The sequence below is a fragment of the Gymnogyps californianus genome, chromosome 2 (assembly GCF_018139145.2).
Source record: "Gymnogyps californianus isolate 813 chromosome 2, ASM1813914v2, whole genome shotgun sequence".
Taxonomy (NCBI): domain Eukaryota; kingdom Metazoa; phylum Chordata; class Aves; order Accipitriformes; family Cathartidae; genus Gymnogyps; species Gymnogyps californianus.
This window is the reverse complement of record NC_059472.1, coordinates 26,086,602-26,104,361: the sequence shown is the minus strand read 5'-3', so window position 1 is coordinate 26,104,361 and position 17,760 is coordinate 26,086,602. Positions and strand designations below refer to the sequence as shown.

The window sequence follows — 17,760 nt, the reverse complement described above, 5'->3', positions numbered from 1 at the left end:
AAACAAAGTCCAACCAGAGTCTTGTTAACAGCTTATACACGTATATAGCATTGCCTAATCTTATAAAATTTGGCTGAAGAGTTGCCAGCTTTACAAGCAATAAATCATTATGATCAAATGAAAACTATAAAACAAGGTAGACATACATAGGAATGTGCATAAAAACAATCTTACTAATTATGATACCAAAGGAACAGAAGACTGGAAAGCAAAGTTAGTTTTAAAAATCTGTATTATAATTATAGTAAGTATGATTAACAGTAATAACTGTAGCTTTGTATAAACACCAAGAATCACACTTACCCAGAAACCTCGTCAGAAATACACAGAATAGAACCTGGCAAAAAGAACAAGAGGTAACTGCACATCAGTAGTTTACCATACCTAGGACGAGGAGGATGCAAGTGGTAGGGAAAGACACTGAAGTTTTATTAGGTGGGGGAAGTTGGACTGGTTACATTCTGGAAAATGAAAGATACATTCTTTTTTATCCTTTCAAGGAAAGGATCAGCAAGAGTGTGATGTTGCCCAGAGAAATGTTTCCATTGCATCAACTGTGACATGGAGAGTGGTTTCTTTGAGTTAGGCTTCCCATGGTTTTGTCCAAGCTGGCAACTTCTAGATACAGAAGGCTTTTCTGAGGAAGGATCTGAAAAAAATGATGCAGTAGACTAATCAGAGAAAACTAAGACAGAAAATTTCAGACTGAATCAATAAGCCAGTTGGTGATAAAAATGAGAGAAAATAGAACAGCATATATAATCCTTCTGTGTCAATGAAACCCAAACATACGTATCCATGCTAAGAGGGGAAAGGCTGTTTCTTGCTCATTGATTGAGTTTATCAAAATCACCATATGCTAACATAAAGATAAAGCTTTTCACACATGGATGGGAAAGTAGATATCTTATCTGGCAATCCTTTCTTCTGTCTTCCTAATTCTGTGACATTTGGGCTGCTCCCATTCTTTAAGTAAATCTGAATCTAGAAGCATGTTGCAGCAAAATTCATGCTAGCTTCTATTTCCTCCCAGAGGAGTTATTCCAGCCAGCTAAGAATAGTTTGAATAGCTATTTCATTGACTCAGCACAATAGAGCTGTGCACTCTGTACATCCAGATTATGCCAAGTTGTTCAATATACACAATATTGTATACTGTATATCACAGTAAGGAAAAGACTATTGCTGTGAAGCACAAAGAGAGGAATTCACTTTCGACAAAGGATCCTAAAGCCCCAAACAGTACCAGGTCATTGCAGGGTATGTCACACATGGCTGGCTTCATGATTCATCTGATGCATGTGATAAATGAAGAAATCATTTTGGATGGAAAAAAATTGCAGCACTGCTGTTATTGGTTTAAAACTTGTTGTCAAATATTTTCATAGCAGTGTTATGTGCTCCTTAGGAAAGACCAGGGATATGAGCAGCATGATGACTCAGAGTATTCTTGAGTTTTTTAAAGTTTTGGAGAGCCCATAAAGACTCATATATGCAAGACTTTCCTCTTCACTGACTTATGAGGCACATTTGCACTAGACTTCAAACATATTCCTTTAGTGGCCAGAAGAAAATTTAGAATAGATGCACTTCTCAAGTCCTTACAGATTCTGCATTCCTAACTCCATAAATTACACCATGATCAGGTAAAACAACAGGCTTACAGCTTTGTAGCTGATCTGAAAGCCAGTAGAATAGCAAGCAACCCATCTGCATGATCCATGCACAGTTAATGTCTTCCTTTCAAGACTCTTGTGGTTTCCTAAAGATGGCCCTAGTATGAATGGACAACAGGAGCTTGGTCAAGAATATCCAGTCTCGTTGGTATATCTAATGGAGATCATTATGAAAAGTTTATATATTGGGAAGCCTGTATTATATTGTTTGGCTCCTCTTTAGTTTATCTTTTGAATCATACTTGCTAGAAATGGAGGAGACAAATCAGTGAAAGTTCTTGGCCTTTTCTGTGCACCAGTATCTATCCCCAGTAACCTGGAATCTGGTTCCCTGATGAAGTAATTTGACAGCTTTCTTTTCTTAGGAAAGGCAAAGAGACCAACCAGTGGTAGCTGCATTCTGGGGTGATCAAACTGAAGACCATGACTCACAACAATTTGACTAGGGAACTGATGAGCCAGTTTGTCCTCTGCTCTTTAGGAAATCAAACCTTCCCCTCACTCTATTATTTCCACCACTTAAGTCTAAGAATGACCTTCAGGTTTTTCCTTTATTTACTGCCAAAAGGTTCTGTTCACTGGGACCAAGATATAATTACCCTTGAGGAAGTCCTGGTTACATGATCCAAGAGACCAATGCTGTGGTTGAACTGATGGAACCAATATGTATTCAAAGCATAAGATAAGCAGTCAAGAGTGTTAACACAATTGCAAAATGCTAAATAAAATTATATGCACTAGTGTTCATCACAGTGACAATATACAATTTCTCTGGATTTCTGCAGTCCAGGAGCTCTACCTGCCTCACTGCACACCAGTGAGAAAATCTGGCTAACATTTAACACTAAAGGTGCCTTTTCCACACAGATCCTGTAATAGTACCTAAGTGAAGGCTCGTATATTTTAGAATATCACCTACTCATGCAAAAACAGAAGGTCTAATTTTTCAGTCATTAAAGAAAGATACAAAGTCAATGAAATCAGTACGTGGAGCAAAAATAAAGGAGAAAGTCAAATTCTTATGGCTACAGAAGCACTGTGCTTTCACTAGCCAAGTCCTCCCCATTTTGGGTAGAATGAGATGAGAAAGGAACACAGCTCTAGCCTATTACCTGCAGACATGCAAAGCATCAAGCAAAATAGTCTCATTGGGTCTGTATTACTTAATTTCTTGCCCATGTCTAGAACATGCACTCTTGTACCCATTTCTTTGGTTCTTTTTATTGTGGTATCTGTGTGCATTTAGAAGATATCAGTATTGGTACCTCACTATCACACCTATAAATAGTGCACATGGATATTTCACGCCCAAAGGAAAGAAACATACCAGGGCAACAGACACTCTTTCCTTTAAGAAACTAGATGAGCTATAAAAACTAAAATGGATAAGATGTAAACATAACTTATGATAATTTTTTTTTTAATCCTGCTCCTAACTTAAACCTATATACCTGTATGCAGCAAGGTATTAAAATAATTTTGATATGCCAAAAGAACATGAGACAGGTTCCTACAGAAAGGATAGATGCGAATATTTGCAACTTGGCTTTACAACCGCCAGGGGATCTTCCAGCTTTTCTCAAATAACTATTTTAATCATCCTGCATCAGCTTTAGTTAATAACTGTGAAATGAAGGCTTATATTTAGAGATCTGGCATAGACCTTCATCTGGTATAGCTGTCCTCAGATAAACGGCTTTTGAACTAGCCCTTACCAGCTACTCATTACTGTTCTTGAATATTTAGAAACAAAACACCATATAATGTCATTTGGTTGTAATGAATCACTAGTTGAGCTGGCCACAGCTAATTCAAGGAATTAAGAGGCATGATACATGAATTGGTTGTAACTGCAAGGCATGAATCTTTTCTCCTCTTCATCTTGTGAAGGGCTCCTATGGATTAGAAAAATCAGCCAATATCTGGAAGATCGCATAATGAACCTTATTACTTCAATCCTATTTTACTGAGCATCAGAGTTTTCTCCAGTGACAGACTATATATTCAGAATGGATGTACTTCCTCAGCAATGGCCAGAGATAATGAAACTCACTTTGATGGTCTTTCTTTCCCATACAGTCACACTCAAGCAAGTCATGGGTAACACAGCTGGAATCTTCATGAAGAGTAAAGAGATTTCTAAGCTCCTCAATGGAGAAATGGATGTGTTCAGATGTCTTGGAAAGGTCTACAACTGCCCCAGAAAGGTCTTGTTTGCTGATCTGTCTTTGATAAATCTTTTCTTCTATTGAGCCTGTACCGGGGGGAAAAAAAAAAAAAATAGATACACTGGGATAATTTTTGACCAGTACTCATCAAGAAGAAAAGTCAAATCCATTTCTTGATAACAATATTCATAGGAAATGCTAAACCACTATTTTCAATTATTCAAGCAAAAGCAAAGCAAAGGCAAATGAATCAATGTGATGTCTCTACTTTAACTGCATTCAGAACAAATAATATATATATTTTTAAAGAATGAATGATTTCCAAAAACACTCCCTCCCTTTCTTTTACATACAAAATGTCAATAGCTGTCTCACTCTAGCATATGTTTGAGCACCATCTCTGACCTGTGGTTAGCAGTCTGTAGATATATACAGTATGTTTCTGACCATCTCTCCACACTCTAGCCATTGCCTGAAGAAAGCAAAAAGATGAAGAGCGTTAACAGCCTCCTATACAATAGTATTTCAACTAAAACTTGTAGCCTCTGCTAATCAAATTACCAGTTCTGCTAGCCCATTCAAAAAGATGTTGTCCAAAGAAAGCATTCCTCAATAACTGTCTTTGTTTTTATAAAAGTCTTCTGGTATTAACTGTAAATAATTTTGAAAATATAATTTACTTTCTGCCATTTATGCTCCCCTTTCTTTCTGTGTACTATAGTAGGAAAGTAGGGGTTTCAACTCTTTCCTGCCAGAAATCCCCTCTTCATATTTGTTTTCCAAGCATTAGCAACTGTTTAATATTTCAGGAATACTCATCATTCTCCTCTGTCTCCAAAATTGTTTTTTGACACAATACATCTTTAAAAATGACTTTTCGATTTCTTTTAAAATTGTAAAATTAGTGTTTCACACCCCTTTTAATTCTTGAACAAACAAAATGTAACTGAGTACTGCTATATGATTTTTTCAAAAATGTAAGGGTTACACCTACATACTGGGTACAAGTACCCACAACATGGTTTGCGGTCTTTGGCAACCTGTAGCAATTTTGACTGATTTAGCAGACAGTGTTTCAAGCAACAAGACAAGTGACCACATGAGGGTACTAATTCACACTTGGAAGAGGAGCAGGGCCAAGAATCAGAGCTTATTTCAGGTATTAAGCACACAGCATTACTCTACAACAAAAAGTTTCTTACTGCGTTTATAAAAAGATTTTTTAAAATTTATTGTTAAGGACCATTTTAACTGAACACTCTTATGCCAACTAAATAATCCCTTGAGGCCAACAGTGCCGTTACAAGAATAGCACAGCACTGGCTTTGTTTTCTTTCTTTTGGCAACATTGCCACGTGATTTTCTCATTCTCTTAATTCTGATCAGAACCTCTCCCTTTTTCTCAGGTATTGCAAATTGACAGCAACATTTGCTATCCAGTGTAATCATGTTTTTCTTTTCTTTTTAGAAGCACAGCAACTTTCCAGTTAAAAAGAGGTCAGGAAACAAAGGGGATACATGACTCACTCCTCCAAAGAAACCAGAATTTAATCGTTTCATTTTTTACTGCAGGAGGGCTTCTAATGACCCCATATAATATGACAGAGAATATTTCTTCTTTTCTTCTCAGAAAGAGTTTTCCTTCAGTATAGTACTTGTCTAGATGCAATGTGATAATTGGGTAGCAATAAGACATGTAAAGCCAGGCATTTCAGAATCAGTCAAGAAATCATTTGATGCCCATCCCAACCCACATGTACACAGTTGTTATCAGACCTGAATATCCGTAGCTGGATTCCAGTCAATATCATACAGGATCAAATGAGATGCTCCGACCAGATTCAGTCCTACTCCGCCAGCCTTTGAACTCAGCAAAAAGATAAAAGCTGGACTGAATTTACTGTTAAAATTATCAACAATCTGTTGTCTCTGGGAGACAGGAGTATGTCCATCAAGTCTAGTATAAGAGTATCCATAACGTTTGCATGTCTCTTGTAATATGTTTAATGTCTGAGTGTAATTGGATACCAGTACGACTCTGTCAAACAGTAAAACAAAGTTATCATATCATCTTAGACCTTGGTAAAGCTAATTTCCAATAACAAATTACTGAAGACATCTAAGGAAATAAAATTCCAAGTCAAGCAAAAATTACACATCAACCTGAGGTTACTCATATTTCCTAAGAAATAAAACTTTTCCTACTAATTTGAAGCCCTTACTAGATTTGGATGCATTATACCCACTGTCAAGCATTCAAATGTTAAGTAATGAATGTTTTCCTTCGCAAAAGAATTTGGCTTAATGCACAGATTGCAGGGATCCAGAACGAACCACAAAGATAGATTTTTTTAAAAAAAATCTCTATTTATACAAAATAGCTGTTGTTAAGGCAGCATTTGCAGAGGGTGTTGTAGCAGCTAATAAATAATATATATATCTCTACTTACTGAAAAAGCTACTGTGAACTTCTATAGACAACCTCAGAAAATTCTAATAAACAAAATCATGAAAGTCAAATAGGAAAGCAGTGACTCTTTCCTACATTTTATGACTGAAAAGAACTGGGATGAAGGATAGTGAAAGATATCACAAACAATATAGTCTGGATTTTTGTTGTTATTTTTTTTAAAGCAAAATCAGTCTGATCCCTTACACTAATGACCCGTATTACATCGGTGTTTTTTCTCTGAAATTTTGACTAAATAAGTTTCAGAGATCTGCAAATCTAGAATTTCTGTCCTCCCAGATATTGAGGATGATTCTACTGAGTGGACAAAGAAAGATCTTTTGAATTTAAGTCATAAATAAAATAATAAGGACAGTTAGGGCATTTTCTGCCAGATCTTGTTTGGAGGTCTTTTATAATCTAAACTAAATGTAAAAAATTCCATCAAAGGTGCTCCATTTTTTTAAATTATTTTGATTAAAAACAAGTACTGAAGAACTAGACAAATAATTTCAGGGAAAACCTGATAAATTAACATTTTAAAATTGTTTTAAAGTATTTTTATTATTACACTTTACAACTGAACTACATCCAAGACTCGTTTGCAAAGACTCTGCAAGATTGATATTTTTTGTCAATCAACACTAAATTCACACCTTTCTTTTCACTCAAAAATAGAATATAAACTTCAGAAGAGGACTGGAATTGAGTCCGTATATTGCAAAAACTATTTAGTACTAATGAGAGCAGAGAAACAAAAGAAAAAGAAACATGAACAGCACTGAATTAAAGCAACAAAACTTTTAAAGGTGTAAAATACTGCTCCAACACCAGCTGTAACTCAGCAGCTCCTATAGCACTGATACACTGATATCAGCTTTTTCCTGATACCCCAGTTTCTTTTGACCTACAAGAAATAAGGCCAGTACATTTAGATATTTAGCTGTCATTAGTTTCAATGGATGTTAGGCATATAAACTCCAACAATAGGCTCAGCTTTCTGATTTGTAAAAATAGAGCATCTTCAAATTCCATTACACCAGTGCCAAGAGATCTGCTGTTACTTCCCACTACTGAATTACAGCATGTCCTATTTAAGCATCAATTTAAATAAAAGTTAAAAGCTAAATACTTTCGGAATAGCTGGGCTTTAAGGCATGAGTTCATAAAAAAGTTATCATGGGACACAATGTCATGTGAGATTTCCATGAATCAGCAATTGCACAGTAACCAACCTTGTGCACCCTATTACCCCATGATAAACAGAGGTTTTCCTACATGTCAGTGGCATTTACCACAGGGGAAATAAGCAGTTGCTGTGCATGTTCGTCTGGTGAGACTGGTACCCTGAACAGAAAAGGCAGCACGCACTGAGCAGTTAAATGTGATTAAAGAGCAAATAACTTACAGTCTAGTAATTAAAAATATTTTAGTGCAATATAAAATATTTAATAAATTAATACATCTCCTCGAGGAGATACAAAGCATTAGAAGGTCTCTGCAAGTAAAGATAATATGTCATAGTACAGGGGCTGTAGCAAACTATCTTACTTGCTGGAACTCAGTATGAAAAATACAAGTATCTTTATCTGGAGAAAATATGAAGAGCATCTTTGAAAATTATGTCAGCTGCAAATCCTAGTTTAGTAATTTAACAAGGAAGAGCCAGGAGTACAATGCATAAATATGCTTGGCACCTCTGCAAACAGTTGCAATGCCTTTATTTTGAATATTACGTCCCCATGCATTTGAAAAGCAAACAATATCCAGAAGGTCACTCCCATTATTTCCCTTTTACCTTTCTTTTACACTTGCCTTTCGGAAGAGTTGAGCTCATGGATTGCTGCTAACAACTTCACCAGCACCTGCAATTTTCCTGAATCAGTTTCAGAGAAAGTGTCTGAAGTATAATCTTGTGGAAAAACATCTATTAGACCTTCGTAGAGGCTGAACTCATCATGTTCATCAGACACAGGATCACAGCTTTCTTCCTATGAAAATAAAAGGATTCAAGTTCCATATCACCTCTAACATGTTTTGGGTTTTTTTAAACTTTGCTATATTTTTATTACAAAGACAAAAGGAGGCATCAAAAGCTGCCACAAAGTAGTGTATCATGTGAGCACAACCACCTCCCAATACTGGATTGAAAGCACAGTTTTAAAATACTGATAGTGTTTATTTTGGTTTACACCCTCTAATCTGTTGTTTGCAGCTGAGTAGAAAGTTGAAATACTTAAAACTGAAAAATGTGTTCTACTTCTCTACTTAAACAACCACACAGACGTACACCCACAGCAAAGCCATATCTAAAACTTGGGGGAAAAAAATAAATCAATACTCTGTTTATTCTTTCTAAATCCCATAATACCTTATTACGGAACTTCTCAGTCATTGACTTTTTTTAGGAAGATGCTGTCATTAAGATTCAGTTATGCAACTGGAAATGAAGAAAAGCTAGCAAGTAAAAACAATAAAATAGAAGAAATACAGGTAGTATTTTGCTGTAATTTGAAAATCAATGTTTCACAGGGAGGAAAAAGCCAAATTACTCAAACGCCAAAACCATACTGGCAATAAATGACTTGCACATACAGGCCTTTCCATCCCTATAGTTTCTGAAGGCTTACACTTCCACGTACGAAAATATTTCTAATGCTTATACGATGAAGTAAAGGCAATGAACATTATTTGGCAGTGTTGAAAGTTACAGGGAGGTCTGTGCTGCGGACATTCCTACAAAGTCATGAAGTACGCCTTTTAAGAAAGATTTCCATTTCCACCCACCTTACTTGGACTTTGACTAGCGGCCATAGAAGTTAGTATTACCAAGTTCTAACTATCACATTATTTACCTATAGGAATGAGAACATTTCTATAGAAATAACAAGGTGTACAGTGTGATAGGATCCCAGGAGAAGTGGAAATGGAGACATCTAGTACCACTGACATCTTGAGCCTACAGCCCCCAGTGTCACTGAGCTTCAGAGAGTGAAATTATCATGTGTACAGGGAGGTTTCAGAGGACCCAGCAGACAGAGTACACAGAATAATCTCTAGCTAATGGTGTTCTTTGTAAAATTCACATTTATATGTATTTTTACAAATATTCAGAGACAAGGTTAAGAGGGAAAATACATGAAGAACAAGAAAATACCATAAGGCAATAGGAAACTGGTGAGATACCTTCCCTGAGTACATTCAGATTTCCTAACATTTATGTTCTTGAGAGCAGATCTCCTAAAGCAAGTTGTATGTGAGAAGAGCGTATGGAAATGACCTTAAGTAACATGCACACTGACCATAACATAGTTTTAGTGACCTTTGCCTGCTGAAATGACTAATTCCAGGCACCCACCCCCACGCAAATATATACCTTTATAGCTTTAAACAGAAGACATGGATGATTGCAAAGTTTTTTCAAAGCTCCTATACATATTAGGTGAGGACTGTTTTCTAGCCTGCCTTGTAGACAGGACCTAATAACTCGAGAACTAAGCAGTTTTCGATACAATTCAAGTTGCAGTGCTGTTGGTCGGCAGAAGATTATGCTCTCCTTTTTGGGGGGCAGAAATTTGTTTATAATCTCCTGTGTTCTCCTTAGAATAAAGAGTCCAGTGAGGCGTGTGAGTTCCGCTGCTCTTTTTTCTCCTAATTCCTTTTCCTCCTAAAAGAACAAAGCACAAAATCAATGATAATCTTGCATTTCATCACAATAATTTTCTGTATGATTTTAAGTAGGTATTTAAATAACATTTTAAAAGTATGGCACCATTTTCTGACATGGGATTGTAATGACCAATTCTTCTCCAATTAGTACCACTGCATTAGCTTAGTTCTAGGTCTGGTTTCTAAAGTCTTAAACAAAGGAAGATAATGTCCCAGAAGACATCCAAGGCTTGCATTACATTCTAGAATTTCTCGAGATGCAATAAAATCATGCAGATTTTGCAGTACAGTGGAGAAACTAAGAACGAATAAAGTATCGTCATATGGTAGTGTGCATGGCATTTTTGGGAATGCAAGGTGTTGGAAGAACAATTTTTGCCTGCTAATCAATAGGCAACTGAAATGACATCATCTCAACATGCATGTATTCCTCCTGCTCCCCTTGGAGAAGTGAATTTATTTCAAATAGGAAGGTGAAAAGCTTTTGCTACTATTAGTAGTCCTGAGCTTCATTTTATTCCATAGAAAGCAGATTTCATAGTGCTGTCTATGAATTTTCTTCTATAACTGCATTTTTTTTAATAATATACCATTGTTGCTGAAGGTTCTCTAGATCTGACAATCGGTTCCTCATATATCTTTCTATATGTGGATAAAGAACCAAGTATTCCTGGATTCACAAACTCTATTAATGCATAAAATTCTTGCAAGTCATTTTGGATTGGAGTACCTGGAAAGAGAAAAAAAAAATTCTGCATTTGGTAACTTTTTCTTGAAACTGATAGAAGTACAATCGTTGAATACAGGGTTTAATGTTGAGAATGCTTCTTGAAAACAGATGTTTTGTTTCAATGTGAATTATTCAGAGTTCTAAATTAATCTAAAACTTTATCATGATTACTGTCCTCCTAACTAAACAGACTGCACATCTAATTGTTTTAACAAAGGAATTTAAAAACTCACATTCTAAATCAATTTTATTAAGTAACTACAAAGGAAAACAATGAATGTATGCAAACAGAGTCCTGATTCCTTACAGAAGTTCCCAGGCTCCTTGCCTGCCCCTGAAGATAGACAAATTTCGCATTTATTTAAAAAAATTGGAAATAATCTGTTTTTACAAGCCCCAAGATTTGTGCATTTAATACCCATTGCCAAAATTTATACTGTGCTCCCGCCATACTTACAATATCTTTTTCCTTTACCCCAATCTAGCACCATTAACATAGAGAAATATTAAAAGTAACTATAGATACTAACCAGTAAGGATAATTCTCCTCTCACAAGACAGACTACTGAGGGCTGCAGTCGTCTTAATAGAGCTATTTTTCAGACGATGTCCTTCATCACAGATTAGGAGGTTAAATTCTATAGCCTGAATTTGATCCAAAGATCGCAGTAGCATCTCGTAACTGATTATCATAACTGAATAAAGTGGAGAACCAATGAATTCTTCTACTTTGTGGTCCTGCAGGCATAAAGGAAAATACATCATACAACTATTTCTTTGGAGATCACTCATCATATTCCTTAAACATCCAGTGTCTACAGAAATTTTTTCTAGCATGACACAAGACATTTACTATCTCCTTCATGAGTTTGGATTACTGATTCTTTCCTAATTTGCAAAGGAAATATGGGATCTGATACAGCAATTTAGAGTTTTACCACCTCATTAAAAGAAAATTTATTATTCTTTTAGGCCTTCAAATCCTCTGAGACACATTACCATAAAGGTGAAAAGCACAGGCTCCCTATAACAGCTTCCCAGTCCTGGCATTTAGGTAAGCTTCAAATGAATAATTAAAGCCAAGATAACAAGAGGCATATGTAGCTGCCTGTACATTCACTTTAGGATCTCAAGCTGCAAGGTGCAGTAATGTGGTCCAGTAGGAAGTTACCACATTCTACCAAAATTCCCCTTGTAGTTTTGAACTGAATATGATATTATTGAATATGATATTATATGAATATTACTGAACCTATTGAATAGATTTTAGGTTTTAGATGTTAGAAGAGCGAATTTCTCAGAGCTCAGTTGGGAGGGATTCCATGGGAAGCTTCGATGGAGGATAAATGAGCTAGCGAGTGCTGGGATTTTTTCAAGAACGCTCTCCTGGAAGCACAAAAAAAGTTCATCCTCTTTAAATGCAAGGGAAGTAGGTGGAGCAAGAGACCCCCTTTGCTTAACTGCGAGCTTCTGAGTCTGCTCAAAACCAAGAGAGAAGCGTACCAGAGATGGAAATGCGAATGAATACCCGTTGAGAACTACAAGGGCATTGCCAGGGCACACAGAGATGCAGTTAGAAAAGCAAAAGCTCAGCTCAAATTGAAATTGGCCAGAGATGTCAAAAACTACAAGAAAGGGTTCTTCAGGTACGTAAACAACAAATAGAAACTGAAGGAAAATATTGGCCTGCTGTTAAACAGGAGAGGTGAGTTAGTCACCAACAACACTTAGAAGGCAGAGGTTCTCAACACTTTCTTCACCTCTGTCTTTACCAGCACTGTCGGGCCCCAGGCCTTGGGAACAAAAATCCAGGCTGATGGAAACACAGACCCCCCGTCCGTGAAAGGAGAGTTGGTATGTGAACTCTTACAGGAGCTTGACCCCTGCAAATCCATGGGCCCTGACATTATCCACCCAAGGGTGTTAAGAGAGCTAGCTGACATCATTGCAAGGCTGCTCTCCATAATCTTTGAGAAGTTGTGGAGATCGAGGGACGTCCCAGAAGACTGGAAGAAGGCTAATGTCACCCCCATCTACAAGAAGGGCTTAAAGGAGGATCCAGGAAATTATAGGCCCATCAGTCTTACTTCAGTCCCTGGGAAAGTTATGGAACAAATCCTCCTGGGGGCTATCACAAGGCAAACGAAGCACGTGACTGGGAAAAGCCAGCACGGATTCACCAAGGGCAAATTGTGCTCGACAAACCTGATCGCCTTCTACAACAAAGTAACCTGCTCGGTTGATGGGGGGCGAGCGGTGGACATTGTCTACCTGGATTTCTCCACGGCTTTCAGTAAGGTTTCCCACAGCCTCCTCCCGGAGAAACTGGTGCGTTAGGGTCTAGGCAAGTGGTCCGTGTGGTGGGTGGGGAACCGGCTGGCAGGCTGCACCCAGAGGGTGGTGGTAAATAGCTCCTTGTCAAAGTGGCAACCTGTCACATGTGGGGTCCCCCAGGGATCGATACTGGGCCCAACGCTGTTTAATATCTTCATAAGTGATCTGCATGATGGGATCAAGCGTACCCTGATGCAGTTTGCCGATGATACCAAACTGAGTGGGGAAGTGGACGCTTTGGAAGGGAGAGCCACCCTGCAGGAAGACCTGGATAGGCTGGAAGAGTGGGCTAACAAGAACCTTATGAAGTTCAACAAAGACAAATGTAAGGTCTTGCACCTGGGAAAACATAATCCAGGAGTGCAGCACAGGCTGGGATCTACCCAGCTGGGGAGCAGCTCTGTGGAAAGGGACCTGGGGGTCCTGGTGGACAAGAAGCCCAACATGAGTGAACAGTGTGCTGCTGCTGTGGCAAAGAAAGCCAACAGGATGCTGGGTTGCATCAGCAAGGGCATCACCAGCAGAGGTGATAAAGAAGTCACTATCCTACTTTACTCAGCGCTTATCAGGCCACACCTGGAATACTGTGTTCAGTTTTGGTCCCTGCTAGACAAAAAAGATGTGGACAGGCTGGAGAGGGTCCAGAGAAGGGCTGCAAAGATGGTCAAAGGACTGGGAAGCCTGCCACATGAGGAAAGGCTGAGAGAACTGGGTTTGTTCAGCCTTGAGAAAAGAAGGCTTAGGGGAGACCTTATCACCATGTTCCAGTATTTAAAGGGTGGCTACAAAGAAGATGGAGACTCCCTTTTTACAAGGAGTCACATGGAAAAGACGAGGGGTAATGGGTACAAGTTACTCCTGGGGAGATTCCGATTGGACACAAGAGGAAAATTTTTCACAATGAGAACGATCAGCCATTGGAATAATCTCCCCAGGGAAGCGGTGGATTCCCCAACATTGGACACTTTTAAGATTCAGCTGGATAGGGTGCTGGGCCATCTTGTCTAGACTGTGCTTTTGCCAAGAAAGGTTGGACCAGATGATCCTTGAGGTCCCTTCCAGGCTGGTATTCTATGATGATTCTCTGATTAACTTTGTTACAAGCCCTTAATATTGATGGGTTGGCCAACAGGTAAGGGCAGCCTGGGACTCAGAAAATAGAGCCCATAACCAGCCCCAGAAAACATGCCTGTCTACTGGTAAATAAATGCAATTGATTTCTAAACCCTGCATTACTGGTCAGAAAATGTCTGTGAGCCCCTCCACTCTTACATACCCTTCAAACCCTTTTCCCTCAATAGACATCAAAACTTTTGATGTCTATTGAACGAAACAGACACACTAAATAAAAGTCACTGTAATGTGACAGGGAGCTTCTTCCAAAAAAGTTTCCTAGAAATAGTTACATTTCTGTGCAGACTTGTGAATGTCTTGCTTACCTGTCTTGCAATTATGCATAAAAATAGAAAAATCTACTGTGGGCACGTCCCTCACCTTTCCGCTTCACTCCAGACGCTAATTCCCTGCACGCTCCTTCCTATTTTGTAACGGTGTTCACTAACTAAGCAGGCTATGGGTGCAGCTGACAAGCTGAAGGACCTCTTTAATTGTGAAAGCAAATCAAGCTACAGCCTCAGAAGGTATTTTTATTTCCAAACAAGATCAGTTACCAAACACAGACAACTAAGTCTGGAGCCAGATGGTGTAATACACTGTAAAAGCAGCACCACTTAATTATCACAACCTTTAGAGCCTCCTAGCAGGTGATTCAGATGAATCTATGGGCCGAATCTGGCACATTAATCACACAAAGTACCTTGTGGTAGATCAGTCCCCACATGCTGCTCAAGAAGAGGCCCAGCACGCGTCAGAGGAAGCAAGGAGTAGCAAGGAGCTAGTAACAAGGGCATGCACCGATTTCCCCAGGTGTTTGGACCGGACCCGAGCATTCCTGTTGTTTCCAGAACTGTAGTTAACTGCCTGTTTTCTGGCCGGTATTTTTACTGCCATTTTCAAAATAGGAGCAGAAAACTTCCCGACACAGGAACAGAGACACAGAGGAGCCCTGTAGGCAACACCCAATGTTGTCCCTGCCCAGTATTCAGGCTCCACATTGCAGCCCTGAAGACAGAGGCAATGCCTCTCTGACCTTCTCTTAGGATGGTCAAGAATCAGAGGATACCCAGGGTTCAGAAATCGTTTTGTTTTCCTACACTTTCGGGCTGCGAGCTGAGACTATGGGGAAAGTGCTGAGGCACTGGGGAACTGCCTCCAACGTCCCTCCCCTGGTAAATCATCAACTCTTCTGGACTGTTTGAACCCCTTAAAAAAAAGCAGGAGAGTCCTGGCATATTATAAGCCCCCTGCAGCCAAATATAATATATTCCCTGTTGTATATAACAAAAGCAGCGGATGATGGACTGAAAATAAACTTACAAGCTAATTTCAAGTAATTAATGTATCGTCTTAACTGGCTGCAAGATATGTATGTATTATAGCCTCCGTTTTCACAATTACCCAAAGTGACTTGACAGGTTTAAGCGAGTTGCCTGGAGGCACATATGGAGCAACTGTCTATCAGTATTAGAGCTCCATAACGTCCCAGACATACTCTTTGAACAAACCTTTCTTTGCACTAGTCCAAATCCAATGTAGCCAGTGAACTGTAAATTAAAAAATGCTGAATCATGACGCAATGTAAACCTTTAATTAATTAATTCTCCAGATATTTTGACTTAAAAACCAAACCAAAACAACCCCAGTAGAAGTGATACTCTGCAAACAGATAACGGAGTTATTCTCTCAAACACGTCTCAAATGCTGGTAACATGATTAACAAGACCTAAATGCAACCTTTGTGGGGACGCCTTCATTTTAAAAGCAATGTCCTCTACATGACATTTCCATTTTAACAGAAGTAAACTGTAATCACATTTTAAAAGCAGATAACGTCCTAGTTCTTTGAAGAGTCTATTACTGAAGGGTTAGGATCAGTTCATGGTGTTTCAGCGTGAAAGTGAGGAAAACATGCCTAACACATTTTAAAAAGTCTGCCAGTTCTTTGAATGTATTCCTTATAGGCAAGAATAGAAAAAACCTTTGAGACAAGCTCTTCCTTTTAAGTTATACTGGAGAAATAACAGTATGGTAATTGCTGTTTTTCCAGAGAAGACAGACAGTAAATTATTTTGAAATACCTCATTATACCTCAGGCAAGTCATATTGTGTCTTCCTTTTGCATGACAATGTATTCCTTGCTATTTGAGAACACAATCTTAAAAGCTGCTCAGTGTCCTCAATCCAAATGGCTCCAATGAGATGAGTAAGAATATTAAAGTTATTTAAATTTTAAAAAAATGAAAGCTACTGTCATTTTGGGTCATAGTAACTGTCAGCAAATTCAGGTTTTCTCCTCCCAACATTATTCATAAAAACTGCAAGAAAACACTCAATTATTTCTAACTACCTTTTCAGGTAAAAATGTTGCCATATTATATTTTGCCTTGTATCCACTTCTTTTAGAAACTTCCGTATTTCTCATCCTAACCTATATTACATTACAGTTCCTGACAAGTCAGTTTGCTTCATTTCCACATCTTGAAACAAGTTACTAAGAAAAGCAAATGATGCAAAGAGCACCTATTACATGTGGATTGTCCTCAGTGGAAGATGAGTAGGTTCAGTAATTTCAAGGGTTTGACAATAGCGAGTGGAATTCAAAGAAGTAATTATTGTTACAAAATTTCTTACGCTCCACAAAAGAGCTTAAAAACAGTTTGAAAACTTCCATTTCGTCTGAAATATTCACTTTTCCCTACAGACAATAAGGATAATGCAAGAAACTAAAAGCAAATCTGGTTGATGTAAGAACCAGGTCATCTTTAGAATGAAGTACTATTTGTTTCTTCAATCTACTTGTATGGAACTATCAGGTTAAAAAATAACTTTGGAAAATAAATATCTTTATCTTTGTTGCAAGCACCAATGCAGATACTATAAGTTCTCCCCTTCCTCCCATTGGCACAATTCAAATATATAGGAGCAAGGAAAAAGTAGGGGTACAGCAGATTGTCAAATGTACATATAGAAATCACAGTTTGCTAAACAACTCTTTCCTTTCTGCTATGAATGCCCACTCCATATGGACATGGGGACCAGAAGTCTTAGGAAAAGAAATACTGGATGGTAAATTATAAAAAACAGAGCTTGAATCTGAAAGCTTCAGAAGTGTTAACGAAGGCATGAGCAAGTCTCCTGTTCACAGCTTCACGAATGCTGGTCCTGAGGGGACCCAACCCTCTGACTGAGATATTGAGCCATGCTTAATGGGAAAATTTACATGGCAAGAAAGCCTTATTGGATAACCAGAGCAAGATGTGGCTCTCCTCCAGAGAAAGCCCTCAGCCAGTGATGCTACAGCCTCACTCCTTGAACTCCCTTGTCTTTTACTTGGCCAGGTGCCTTCCTGCCTGATGTGGTCAATAAAGGTCGCTGAAGCACAGAGTCTGTGCTAGAACTTTTAGTCTTTGTGGTAAAGGACAGAGAGAGTTTTGTTTCAAAAACAAAAGCAAGACCCTAAAGGTATACCAAGGAGATTAAATACTTTGTCAGCACATGGGATTCATCCAGGCACTATAGGAACTTGGGAGTGTCATTACCAGTGGGAACAGCTCCACTATAGGAGGGGACAGGGATCAGCATCATCCCACTTCTTTATTAAGATTTGTACTTGTC

General features: G+C 38.4%; 1 protein-coding gene across 2 annotated transcripts in view; it reads right to left on the bottom strand.

The window, feature by feature from the left end:
• Positions 1–408: 408 nt before the first annotated feature.
• RAD54B (RAD54 homolog B) overlaps positions 409–17,760 on the bottom strand; it is a 67,688-nt gene continuing 50,336 nt past the window's right edge. For both annotated transcript variants that reach the window (XM_050891789.1, XM_050891790.1), the window contains 8 exons: positions 11,223–11,430; positions 10,553–10,692; positions 9,670–9,960; positions 8,109–8,284; positions 5,621–5,882; positions 4,250–4,316; positions 3,730–3,930; positions 409–649 (listed from right to left, as the gene is read on the bottom strand). In XM_050891789.1, coding sequence (XP_050747746.1) covers positions 432–649; positions 3,730–3,930; positions 4,250–4,316; positions 5,621–5,882; positions 8,109–8,284; positions 9,670–9,960; positions 10,553–10,692; positions 11,223–11,430 — 1,563 coding nt within the window. In that variant the 3' untranslated portion in view covers positions 409–431. The remainder of the gene's footprint in view (positions 650–3,729; positions 3,931–4,249; positions 4,317–5,620; positions 5,883–8,108; positions 8,285–9,669; positions 9,961–10,552; positions 10,693–11,222; positions 11,431–17,760) is intronic.